General features: G+C 39.1%; 1 protein-coding gene across 2 annotated transcripts in view; it reads left to right on the top strand.

The window, feature by feature from the left end:
- The window catches only part of ARHGAP28 (Rho GTPase activating protein 28), a 76,633-nt gene that overhangs the window by 59,152 nt on the left and 4,249 nt on the right, over nucleotides 1-13,232 (top strand). For both annotated transcript variants that reach the window (XM_059858438.1, XM_059858448.1), the window contains exons 8-14: nucleotides 38-115; nucleotides 3,424-3,586; nucleotides 4,765-4,847; nucleotides 7,763-7,960; nucleotides 8,667-8,810; nucleotides 10,860-11,014; nucleotides 11,652-11,716. In XM_059858438.1, coding sequence (XP_059714421.1) covers nucleotides 38-115; nucleotides 3,424-3,586; nucleotides 4,765-4,847; nucleotides 7,763-7,960; nucleotides 8,667-8,810; nucleotides 10,860-11,014; nucleotides 11,652-11,716 — 886 coding nt within the window. The remainder of the gene's footprint in view (nucleotides 1-37; nucleotides 116-3,423; nucleotides 3,587-4,764; nucleotides 4,848-7,762; nucleotides 7,961-8,666; nucleotides 8,811-10,859; nucleotides 11,015-11,651; nucleotides 11,717-13,232) is intronic.

Here is a 13,232-nt window from a genome sequence, read left to right as displayed (position 1 = left end):
TGAGTATTTTCCTGGATTTTTTTGTCTCTTCTTTCAGCTGCTGCTCAAGCTTGAGGAAACAGGTTTGGAAACTGAAGGAATTCTTCGGGTTCCTGGATCTGCCTCCAGAGTCAAGGTATACACTCAAGCCAGTTTTCTGTCTTCTGGACCACAGACATTAAGTAAAATAATACAGCATTCACACAAATTCAGACTGCACATAAATGCTGATCTATGTAGCTCAGCATTCCTACTCCAGCCAGTGAAAGGTCAGTTTAGTTCCTGGGAACCAATAAATCACAGACCATTTGGTCTATTACTTTGATTTAGTTAACATTCTGTATAAAGCACAGAGGATGTTGAAATGTGATTTTTTTCCACAAAACTTTGACACATCCTTTCAGTTTATCTCTGTCATCCAAAATTGCTGTGATCTTATCTCTGTTTTAATTTATTTCAGAAATGCAGAGTTCCTAAACTGAGTGTACACCAGATAAAGATCTTATTCTATGTAATTTTAACCTCTGTGTCATTTTATTTTTCATTTATCGTCTGTGATCTCGCAATTTCATGATCCAAGTGAGAGAAATTTGGCCTCTGTTCACTGCTGGCAGCCTGAAGTACTGCATTTTCACAGGCTATTTGTGGGCTATGAACACAGTATAATTGGCACCCAATAACCTGACACTGTGGGCCAGTAATATTTGCAATTGTTTCTCCAGACCAACTTCATTCCAGGAGCTGGAGGAGGCAAATTAGAAAAACAAGGCAGTTTTTTGGTTGGTTGGGCTTTTTTCTAGGCTTAGTAGGGTCTATCTCTTTCCCAGATTTTTGCTTTTTTTCCTTTTTTTTTCTTTTCCCTTAGGCTTCTTTTTTTATCTGGTTTAAGCAGCACCTTACAGTGCATTCTACTCCCACTTTTTCATCCTCAAGGAAGCTAGTTTGGTGTTCTGAACCAAGAAGGCTCAACATTGTGACAGCCACACAAATGATGGGGATTGCTAAACAATTGGGTGGGCTGAGGATCATAAAAAATGGCTGGATAAGAAAAAGCAGCATCACATGAAACACACCAAAGATAGACAGCAGCATCCCAGCTCCTTTGACTCTGTGCATTGATAAAAGTCCCCAAAGCTTTGAAAAGTGCCTCATCTTTCAGAAGGGAGCTCCTAACTTGCCCGGTACTTCTCAGCTTCCTCATTTTTTCATAGAAGTGATTGAATGTTATTTCACACAATCTCAAATTTTTCCAGTCTTTCCATGGAGATTACACAGCAGGGCTGTGCTGTAATTCAATTATTTTCATGTTCTTTGCATACCCTGCACTGTGTCTGGTTCACTTCTTTTTCACAACCTGTATCCTGGGAGCTGCTATGAGGTATGACTTTATGTGCAACTCCTCTATACTAGGTGGTAAGCTAAACTGCCCATATAAAAGTTTTTAATTATGTGAGTTCTGGTTTCATTTGAGTCTGCCCAATAAACCAATGAGCAAGAGAGAGATTTTTTCAAAGCAGATCCAGATTTTATCCTTCAAAAGCCTTCATACTTTATTATGACATTAGGACCTGAGGGCATTTCAACTTTATTTCAGTCTTGTTTGGAGAAAGAAAAGGCATATGGAAATGATTAAAGGTTGCTCCTCTATGAAACAAAGACTAGAAGAAATGAATACAAGTTTTCCTCTGTAACAAAAGCTGCAGTAAACCAAAACTGTATGATAGTCCAGTGAAGGATCACTCCTGTTAAAAAAAATTGCAGCTCATATTTTTAAAGTATTAGGTACATGTATACAAGACAGGGAAGGGAGGGAATTGAGTGTATAAAATACATGCTTACCTGTGTGGAGATATATAAATATATATAAAAAAATGTAAGTGTGTATATATATATATATATATATATATATATATGTGTGTGTGTGTGTGTGTGTGTGTGTGTGTGTGTGTATGTATATAAAAAATGTTAATGTTTCCAAAATCTTGCATTCTGTTTTTGTGGCTTTTTCCTAGTGTTCTCAGCAGAAAAATGTGGAGTAGAATTCTGTCCTCTTGTGCTTTTGATGAGGTGAGGATTTCTATTCCACATTTCCAGTGAGTTACAGGAGAGAATTCAATCTAGGTGTTTGCATCGATTATGTGCAAAGGATGTGAATACAGAGGAAGCTGAGATAGCCCAGATTAAAACCAGTAAAATGTGCCAGTCAAAATGAGACTGTAGCGTTTTATGCCAAATCCTGAACGACTTTCTACTTCCGTTTGTGCAACCATTTCTACTTCATTATGTGTGACTGTACTTGATGTGTAATTTCCTTCCATTCATGTGAGACGTGGCAAGCAGAATTCATTTCTGAAAGCTTTTCTGCCTGAATGGACTGAACTTTTTGCATAATATTAAAGTACAACTGACAAAATCATGATCCGAACCCAAATCTTTGCTACAGATATATTTTGTCATAAATGGTCTCATAAAAAGCAGCAACAGACTTCCAATGGAGAGGACAGTGTTTGGTCAATAATAATTGTGAAGGCTGCATTATTTATGGACGTCCTTATATTAAAATACTGTCCTTCAATCTTTTCAACTCAACAATTTTTTGAGGAGCTTGCATTTTTTGAACAGTGATCTGGTTTGAAGCCAAATCCTGTTCCTCCTAGGAACTTTGCTGAGTATTTCCCTTTCACATACATGTTTTGAACACTGCCAAGTGACACTCCAGAACTTAACTGACCTCTATTATGGAGCAGGATGCTGCCATTGGAGAACAAGGGGATTAAATGGGAACCCAGAATGATATCATCATCAATTCTATCTTAAATGTCTCCTGTGTTTTTAGAGGTTTGGGGGGGGGGGGGGGGTTATGCATTAAGGTTTTTTCTGAGAGTAATGGTTTTGAATCTTTATTTTTCTACTATTTGACCAAATCTAACTATAATTATCTTAACATAAAACTTCCTTTCAAAGATGGGAAGATCTGAATTTTAAGCCATTTTCTCAGGGCCCATGGATTCAGAGTATCTAGCAATTCATTGGCAGTAAGGAAGAAACACCACTCCTTTGTGACTTAAGGGTCGAAACCCCTGGAGAGTGTTTTAAACAAAAAGAACAGCTGTGCTAACTGAGTTTTCTGCTTCTAGTTCTAAGATTGCACAAAATGTCTTAGAACTAGAAGCAGAAGCTTCTAGTTCTAAGAAGCTTTAAGGTGGTTCAATTTGGCAGAAATCTAGCTATAGCAAAACAAATTTAGCCTGGGTTGCCAAATATCTGCAGGAAGTTGACTTGTTAACCTGCTCTGAGCTCCACATGGCTGTCACTGGGTTAGGGCTGCTTTAGTTCAAGTACTGTACAAACCTGTCTGCTGCTTGCAATGGGCTTTCTGAAGTGATCACAAATTGCTGGATCAGCAGCAATGATTGAAGGCCAAATGTTTCTGTTATTTTTCAGAATCTCCATCAAGAACTTGAGGCAAAATTTTATGAAGACACTTTTGACTGGGACCAAGTACGAAATAATGATGCAGCGGGACTGCTAAAAATGTTCATAAGAGAACTCCCCAGCCCACTCTTCACAGTAGAATATCTGCCTGCATTCATCACACTCGTAGAAAGTATGTGGAAATGGAGTTAGTATGGACTGATAGTATGATAAAATGGAAGAGCAGACATTACAATTTTTTTCTCTCTCTGAAGCACATAGAGAAAAGTCATGTAATTTTTTTCTCCCTCTAAAGTAGAGAGAAAAATAGACCCAGTGCTTTGCCTAAACATTTTAATTTTCTGCAAGGTTTTGTTTTCAAATGGGAAAGGTGTCTGCATTCAGCTAATAGCACAGGCTTGTTATGTGAACAAAACAACTGTTTAATGTGAAATTTGGAACCTGTGAGTAAACAGTGACTGAGTAATGATTTTCATATATAGGCTCTGATTCACATTAACTGTAGGTTTCACAAAAGAAAATTTCTGCAAGGCAAACTCAAATCTCTGTCCTTTATCTACTGGACCTACTGGACCTATTTTATTTATGTTAAAGTTTATGTTGAGGTCAGACCATTGGTACAGAGATATGTGTGAGCACAGAAAGGTTCAGGCGGCTGGGCTTTGTTTTCAGTGTACATACACCCTCTCAATCTCAGGGTACATTTTGTTCATTTCTCTTCCAAGAAGAATGCAATTGTACCTTGCCATACCTATGACTTCACTGTAAAGTCACTCGTGCCAGGACAGACTGAAAGTCTCAGGATGGTGAATTTATTAGCAAATTGGTACAGAAAACTGAGGATCTTTACATAAAGTTGCAGTCATGTTTTCAGTGTCTCCATGAGTATCTTAAAGGGCATAAGGAGGTGACCTCTCTCCATAAACTCCACATACCTGGGTGTGCGTGGGCTCCTTAGGAGTCCCAGGCTGCATGCAGTTACAATGGCTCAGCAGTTTGGAGAAGACTGAACAGGAGATGTCTGTGCAGAATAAAGTGACCTATTCCCTACAACAAATACACAGTATCTTAGAGAAACTAGCTAGTGCTAAAAAATACTGGATTGTTACTATGTAGATAGGGTTTTATAGCACCTTGTGTCCCCATGTGACAAAGATCCAAGATGATGAGGAAAAAGCCACTCATTAAGGTGATTTTTTATTTGGGGAAAAGTGTATGGTTAATCAACACCTAAGCATGCTAGCCTCAACCAGGCGCTAGCTGGTATGTCTAGAACTGCTGACACACAAGGTTTGTAGAACAAACCAATTGCAGCTGGGATTTCAAAGCATTAATTATTCATGTCCTTAGAAATCTCCAAGATCAAGTTACAACTACAAGCTTTGCATCTGTTGATCATGCTGATGCCTGAAGCCAACAGAGACACAGCCAAGGTAAGTTCTTCATTTGCTATCACCTGCCATGTGTGGTGCTTTTGACTTTTAAATGAGAGACTCATTTTTTTCAGATGCTACACGAGGAAAGTATTCATCTGTGTCTTTGATGATTTCCCTGAAAAGATGTTAAAATTTCCTGGCTGTCATTTCTTTTACAAGCAATTAAGAAATGGTTGCAGGGGTATCCAGCTGCTGGATCTCAGGCACCATTTTTATGGAGCATTCATTTCAAAGAGGCATATTCCTCACTTAGGATGGACAAAGGAGGTCCAGTTTCTGCATTTTCTGTATAACTGAAATTCTCCAGGACGAATTTAAAAGAGAAGCTGTAGGAGCTTGCCTAGTGCACTCCTGGTACTGGAAGGGCTTTCAGTCTGGATCAGACTGCAGCATGTAGTCCAAAGTAAAAGCATGCATCTGTAGTACATATGTCAGGAGCTCACCCTCAGCTGGCCTGCCTTACAAACCCATGCCCATCACCATGTCCTACTGCCTGATAAAAACACAGTGGCTACAAGCATTTTGGATGCTTGGCAGCTCCCAGATGTGACTGCAGCTGTGTCCTGACCCTAAGAGACACTGGTTGCATCTTTGGGCTTGTTTCTACATCGAGGAAACCTGAGTGAACAAGCTACCTGGGAACCTCCAGGCATTTCACCAGGTCCCCTGCTCATCAGGACCATGCAGGTCTCCCACCTCTGAAAGCCTTTCACTAGTCAGTTTAGATACAACCTTATGAGTTCAGGTGCCTTCTTTACCTGAATTTATTTATACAGTAACAAGGGACAAGACCAACAACTGTCTTCAAAGTCCCTGAAGGTCTACTAGTGCTCTGTAAAGAATGGGGGGCTGTTTCTGCTACCAAAGTTCATTTGGGTATAGAGCTGCATATGTAAAACACATGCTAGAGAAGTAGTCTTAATTATTACTCTATTATTAATTAGGCTTCTGTACAAAAATATAAGTGATGAAAAACTCTACACAGCACCACTCTCTTGTCTCTAATGAGGTTTTAGAAGTTTTCCAGCACAGTTTCTATTTTGTAATTCTTGGGTTTGTAAAAATGTTTTAATTGCTGTGTCAGGGTACAAAGACAGTGGTTTTAATGGTATGGTTTTCATGGTTTAACCAAGAGGCAGCTAATACCTGTCATGGTTTAACCCTAGCCAGCAGCCAAGCATGTGCAACTCCTCTCTCACTCGCCTGTCAGTGGGATGGGGGAGAGAATAAGAAGTGTAAAAGCTGGAAAATTAATGAGTTGCGATAAATGTAATTTATTAGGAAAACAAAGGCTGTTCATGAAAGCAGAGCAAACAAAGGAACTTGCCACTTCCCATGGGCAGGCAGGTGTTCAGCCATCACCAGGGGAGCATGGCTTGATCTCATTTATGTAACAGTTACTTGGAAAGACAAATGCCATCACTCTAAAAGTCTGTCTCTTCCTTCATCTTCCTCCCACCTTTTTACACTGAGCATGATGTCCCATGGTCTGGAATATCCCTTTGGTCACCTGTCCTGGCCATATTTCCTCCTGATTTTTCATGCATCTCAGCAGTGTGGCAGTATGAAAATCAGAAGAGGCCTTGGCTCTAAGCAAGTCCTAATCAGCAATAACAAAAAAAAAAAAAAAAAAAATCTATATTATAAACGCTGTGTTCAGCACAAGTCGCAAACATAACCCCACACCAGTCAACATGAAGAAAATTCATTCTACTCCATCTAAAGCCAACACACCACTACACAGCCATTCCTTCATTCCTCCCCCCTCCCAGTGGGATGGGTGAGGAAATCTAAAAAAAAAGTAAAATTCATGGGTTGAGACAGTAACAGTTTAATAGGACAGAAATGAATGGGAAAATAATAATGATTAATTAATTAGAGCACACAAAACAAGTGGTCCACAATGCAATTTTTCACCAATCACTGACTGATGCCCAGTCAGTTCTTGAGTAGTGGGCCAAGACCAGTTTTCCCCACAGTTTAGGTACTGAGCACAATGCCATATAGTATGGAATATCCCTTGGGAGTCAACTGTCCAGGCTGTGTCCCCTCCCAAGTCCTTGTGCAGCCCCAGCCCCCTTGCTGGCAGTGCAGCATGAGAAGCTAAAGATTACACTGGACTAAGTGTAAACACTGCCTAGCAACAGCTAAAACATCAGTGTGTTGTCAACATTATTCTTATCCTAAATCCAAAACACAGCCCTGTACCAGACGCAAGGAAGAAAATTAACTCTATCCCAGCTGAAACCAGAACAATATTGCAGAAGGACTCATTGGTAGACCCCAACTCTAACCACAGCTGCAGTCTGTGCTATTTAATCATTCAAGCAAAATTCTGAATAAACTACCCAAAAGGGGAAATGAATTTCCTTGGACTCTGCCAGGCATGTGCAGAAGTAACATCAATGAACAACCACTTAGTTCTTCTTGCTTTTGTTATCCCAGAATAAAAGTCTGAGGGTTGCTGGCAGAAATTTCACGTTGGGGACTGGTGCAGATTTGGAGAGACTAATCACCCCAAGTGACTGTGACGTAAAAAGCACTGGTTAGATACATCAAAATGGACACTTGGTAATCTATGAAGAAAGTAACTATTCCCTTGCAATACATGTACATCTTACCTCTTGTGTAGGATTCAGAGCCTTACTGTAGACACTGTATTTGCCTTATAAATTTGGGATTATGGTCTAAGTGATAGATAATTTATGAATGTGTGTTTTGATAACATTAACTATTCCTCTGTGGTTGACGCAGGTTGCTGTAACAACAAATATCAGAGTAATCCAAATACTATGAAAAAACCACTAAATTTCACTTTCAGGTGCAAATGTAGAAGCCAGACATATGCACTTAAAAATGCTGCATTTCAAAAATAAATTATTTCCTGAGATTAAACAAGTATTTTTTTCCAGGCCTTTCTTCAGTTTCTGAAGAAGGTGGTTGCTAATGAAGGGAAAAACAAGATGAACTTGTGGAATGTGTCTATGATTGTTGCACCAAACCTCTTCATCTACAAAGGGAAACGTGCAAACCAACAAGAAATGCAAGCGGCCGCCACCACCGCGCACATTGTGCGGCTTTTAATCCGGTACCAGGACATCCTGTGGACTGTGAGTAGTGCTGGTTCCCCCTTGATGGTCCCATTTCAGTGCAGGAATTTGCTATATGCATGTCATGAGCAGAAATGAGAATAAACGGACCTTCCAAGGAGAAACAGTTTCTTTGGAAACTGACTGGAGTCTTCTGCATCTAGAACGGGGCATCCTGGCAGATATTTCTGGATTGAAAAAATTACTTATTACCTTACTTATCTAAGACATCTATTTTAGCATCAATTGCCTTCTGGAAGTCCCTCTCCCACACCATTATTTATATAGAGTCATGCATAGAAGAATGGTTTCATCTGGGTGTGTAGGTGATACATCTAAACTGGAATGTGATTAGATGTCTATTTAAAGTCCAGCCCACAATAAAATGGGACAAAAGTGTGTACAACATTTTGGGTTCTGAAGGTTGGCCTGAAGATATTGACAGTCTCAGCTTGTTTGGTCATAACAGAGGGAGAGTATAATGAGGGTTGCAAAGACTACTTCTTCATAAAGTTCCTGCAGCTGAAAACATCACTTCAAAGTTTCATATGGCATGAAAGATGATCTACAAGTTCACCAAAGGAATAACTCAAGGTTCTTAGAGGATTGCATGTATCTTCTACGAATAAACACAGTTTCTGCTGCCTAGAATTTGGTGCCCTTCTAAAGACCCAACACATTGGGGAAAAATTATTGTATATTCTCAGATCTGGTTTCCTCCTTCTAGGTCCCATCCTTCCTGATTTCCCAAGTGAGAAAAATGAATGAGGCAGCCATGAACAACAGCAAGAGACAGCTGATGTTTGACAAAGGAGTGAGAAAACTTTTGAGGAGAAAGACCATGGAACGGGAGAGACCTGAAAGACCAGAGGTGTGATAAAAAGATCAGGTTTCAAGAGCAGCTTTAAACAGCTTCCCTTCTTTATCTCGTGGGAGATTCTGAGTGTGGGGAGGAAATTTTGCCATACAAAATAAGATGAGAGTTAGCTTGAAAGGTGTGCCCAGTCTAACACTCTGGTAAGACAAAGTTTTGGGAATTGATTGAGGAAAGGTAAGGAAGGCAGCCAAAGCTGCCTAGCTGGTTTTTAACCTGTTTCATAAGAAATGGTTATATGTGGACTGTCCCTGACAGCAGTGATTTGTAGATACTCAACAAATGCATGGATCTGTAGCTGAGTAGAAGGATGATCCATGTTAGGATTAATTGCATTTATCCATCTCCTGTTACAGGCCACTTGAAACTCTTCTTGCAAGCTTTAGTCTTAGAGCTTTGCATTAACTTTTCAAGCAGAGAGAAAATTCAGTTTGCCTACCACAGACACCTAAACTGTGCCTAAATGTGCCCTGTGAGGTAGATGGTGTTGTTATTTCCTGTACAGTCAGAGGAGAGAGGTGGATACTTTTGAGGATTTCCAGGGCTCCAGAAGCAGTTTGGACTTAAGAAAATCTAATAGAAAAACCTTTCTTTGAAGGTCTTAAAGCCACCCATTTTTATCTACTGCCTAGAAACTTGCTTAGGGTACCCTGCTTTGATAGGCAACTAAAACTATCTTACACATTAGGTGCAACATAAATTTGGGCAGCAAGATATGTCGTGTCTCTATGTACAACATACACAGTCCCTACAGTTACTTACATGTGTTTCCATGTAGTGACTGATAACTTGGAGAGGACGTATTTAGAGTCTTCCATGAATGTTTAAAAGAATGAAGGCTGGTGAATTGTAGAAGTAATCATAGATACTGTAAAGGATTCAATAGTCATTGAAGAATAGTCTTGAAGAACAAAAGAAAAGACAAATTAGGAAGGAATGGTATCACAAGGTTATGAGCCACCTAGTACAGACAAGAGAGAAAATGCAAAAGGTAATGTATGGGAGAAATGTAGAAAGATAAATGTTATGTATGAATAGTGAATACACTCTAATTCACCTTTCTCAAGAATTTGCCAGCACTGACTGAAGTATTTTAGGTAGGGTAGGACATACATTGGTGCTGCAGATGGAGACAGAGATGTTTGTTTAAAATGGCAGTGTAGACTACTGTGCTGCAAAGTTAATTTCAGCATGGGACGAACCAGATAGACTCCTTCTCTGAGGAGAGTCAATTACTGAAGTCATTGCACCTTTGGGAAGACAAGTCCATTGATCAGAGTAATTGGCTTTACATCTAATAAAAATGAAGGTAGCCATGGCAAAGAGCTGAAATATGAAGGGTAAATTGGAGGCAGACTCTGTTTGGATAACTGAGTTTAATGTTGAGAGCACTTAACGCAATCCCCAGGTCTCAGATGTTCTAAATTACACAGAGACAGAGACTGGAGAGACTGTTGTGTTCTGGTCAGCATGGTATTAACTGGATTAGAACTGGAATGCAAACCTTGCTAATTGATTTATCCACCATTAATCATGGAAGAGTGCATAAACTTCATAGATGATCATTTGAACCCTCCACAAGGTCAAATTTCAAATTAACAGAAACCATATGGTACTTGATGTTTTACTGTACACACACTTCAATCTGGTTGAAGTTATGGGAAGCAGAAACAGAGAACTGGATTTTTATGCCTCAGGAGAATTTCATCTTTAGAAGGAAAACCAGATATTCTTAATAATTTTTATGTTTTTAAATAAGCAGTTGGTTCACTGCCCAATGTTAACAGAAATAAGTTAAAGTTACAATTCAAGGGCTTTACCCTGTGTGTATTTATGTGCTACTTACCAAAGAGTTTGTGTCTTTGTGTTGTATCTGATTTGTGTCTAAAAATTTGCATTTGTATGACTGTAAATGTCTTTTGAATAGCCAAGAGAATGCAGGACAGTGAGTTTTGCAAGCAACCTCAAATGAGGTTGCAGAAATGCTTCCAAATGGAGCTAGAGCAATATTTGCCTTAGACTTACTCTATTGAATATTGATTTTAGGGAGCTGTCACTTTCCCTCCATACTTGCAGTCTGACATACCCGAGGGGGTGATAAGAGTTTATGCTCCACTGCATTCAAAAGTCTCAATGGCAATTCAACTCAACAGCCAAACAAAAGCCAAAGACATCCTGTCTCGATTCCACTGTGAAAACAGGTGGGTAAAGCAGAACATTTTGTTTTTCCTGAACAACAATGTCAGAACTATAAATGAATAGATTGCTCCCTCTTCAAAGATTCATTGTGTTACAATAACTCTTTTTCTAATCTAAAATTGCTAATTTATGGTTATGTCAATCAAAGAAATTTTAACCACTTATCTTACTCTTTTTATTTTACTTAATAATTGGCTCCTATACAGAATCAATCTGCCCTCCCTTACACTACTACTAAAAATGTACATTAAACATACATTTTATAGACTTGCCACATAGAGAACCCAAAGGGATTGTTTTATATCTATCCATAAGTCTAGAATGTTTTTATTTCTGTAAGGTAGTAATTATTAACAGCTATGGGAAATGGTAAATTGTATCGGAAAGTCTTTTCTGCAAAGTCTTCCTATGTTACCACATAATTCTGTTCTTTGAATAAATAATATAAAATGAATAATATAGAAGGTTTGGTTGATTGTGATGCAGTAATCTACCTCTGTGGCAGATTCATTATTCTGTGGTGGTCCATTTGGTAGTTCACAGGGGAAAAAATACCAAACTTTAGCTTACCATAGGTGGTGGGTGATAAGGCAGTGGTTATAACAGAAGGACAAACTGAAAGGCTTTTTTCCATCCTAGCCGCGGATCATCACAGAACATGAGAGGCCAGATCCAAAGTTTACACGAAATTGGAGGAAATATAGGTAGGTCTCAATTATGAAAATTAATTCTGAATGTCCTTAACCTCCTAAAATACCTCAGGGCAGCACTGTTTTGACAGAGCTGGGTCTCTCCTACCCTCCAGTCCATTTGGAGGAAAGGAGCCTGACCCAAAAGCTGTTAGAATCCATGTCATCATTTATTCCAACTCCAGAGTGACAGGAGGGGTACCCCACAGGAGAGAATGAACCCGGCGGCTGCATCTCAGCAGCACTTCTTACGGTCGTGCCAAATTCATCTGACCTTTTGCTTACCTCTCTCACTCTTGTAACTGAGCATTTTTCCATGGTTAAAAGATCCTTGGTTTTCCTCTTGCAAGCACATTCCACCTTGCTCTCAAGCATTTTTCCGAGACCTCTTTCTTTCTGACTGTATGCAAGTGTTAACCTCCCGCAAATAAAGACCCACAGAATTGTGAATTCAGCCCCTGCACGTATGGGTGCTCTATACTCACACTAATCTGTGTGCTTTATTTAGACTGCAAATTCCTTGCAGTAGGGTTTTTGTATCCTGTTTTATGCAGTGACACTTCTTATAATAACAACAGTGGCCCACAAGTTTCTGGCCTAAAGGTCAAAAAACATATTTTAATTTGATATCACACAATCCTTTCTCTTCTTACTCTCTCCTTTCTCTGTTCATGCCAAAATTCTGGATGCTGTGTTGGAGTCAGTTGTGAATTACCTGATTAGAGTATTCCTTATTTCTTCTAGATGCAGCTCTAAAGACTTTCTGTAAAGTTACCACAAAATATCACAGACTTACTTCAGGAGCAATCAGGAATCAGTCTTTATTACTGATGATAAAAAAAAAACTAAATTGGGTTAGTGATTTGTTTTGCCTGTCCAAACAGGATGACCAACTGATGCTAAAACAGAAAAATGATCCTAAAAACCTTGTGAAACAATCCCAAATATTTCTGCCATGGTCTCCCAAAAAAATTGGGACATTTAATTTGCATGTTCATTTAAAATCATTTTTATAGTCCTAGATCCTTCAGGGTACCTTAGTCTGCTGATTATGCATTAATTCATTTATATTGCTTTCTCTTGAATAAAATCATTAGAACCCCAGTGACCTTACAAGTAACCATACAAAAATTTTACCATAATCTTGTGTCACAGCAAAGTAACCTTACCAGTGAAATTACTTCATTACCCCATGTAAATGCAATACAGTCCAACAAATCAACTTAACTCTAGAATTTATTGCCTTATTACTCAACTAAGAGGCACAAAATCCTCATTCAGGCAAAGGCAGCCACAACTTCCCAATCACCAGCTAATGAAACAGCCAGAGTGCAGAAGATTTTTTTTTTAACCAGCAAATTGGCAACACCCTTGTTAGAGTCCCTGCATTTCTTTCCAAGATCCTACTGTATGGGAACACATTGTTTATAGAATTACTTTTTCAGTACTTAAAAATAGTGCAGAACTGAGAGAGTTATAATTCCAGCTCAGTAAATCCAAAGAAATAAAACCCCCCATACTGCAGCACTTA

Source organism: Haemorhous mexicanus, chromosome 1 (assembly GCF_027477595.1).
Source record: "Haemorhous mexicanus isolate bHaeMex1 chromosome 1, bHaeMex1.pri, whole genome shotgun sequence".
NCBI classification, from domain to species: domain Eukaryota; kingdom Metazoa; phylum Chordata; class Aves; order Passeriformes; family Fringillidae; genus Haemorhous; species Haemorhous mexicanus.
Note: the sequence above shows the minus strand (reverse complement) of the source record. Positions and strands in the feature narration are given on the sequence as shown.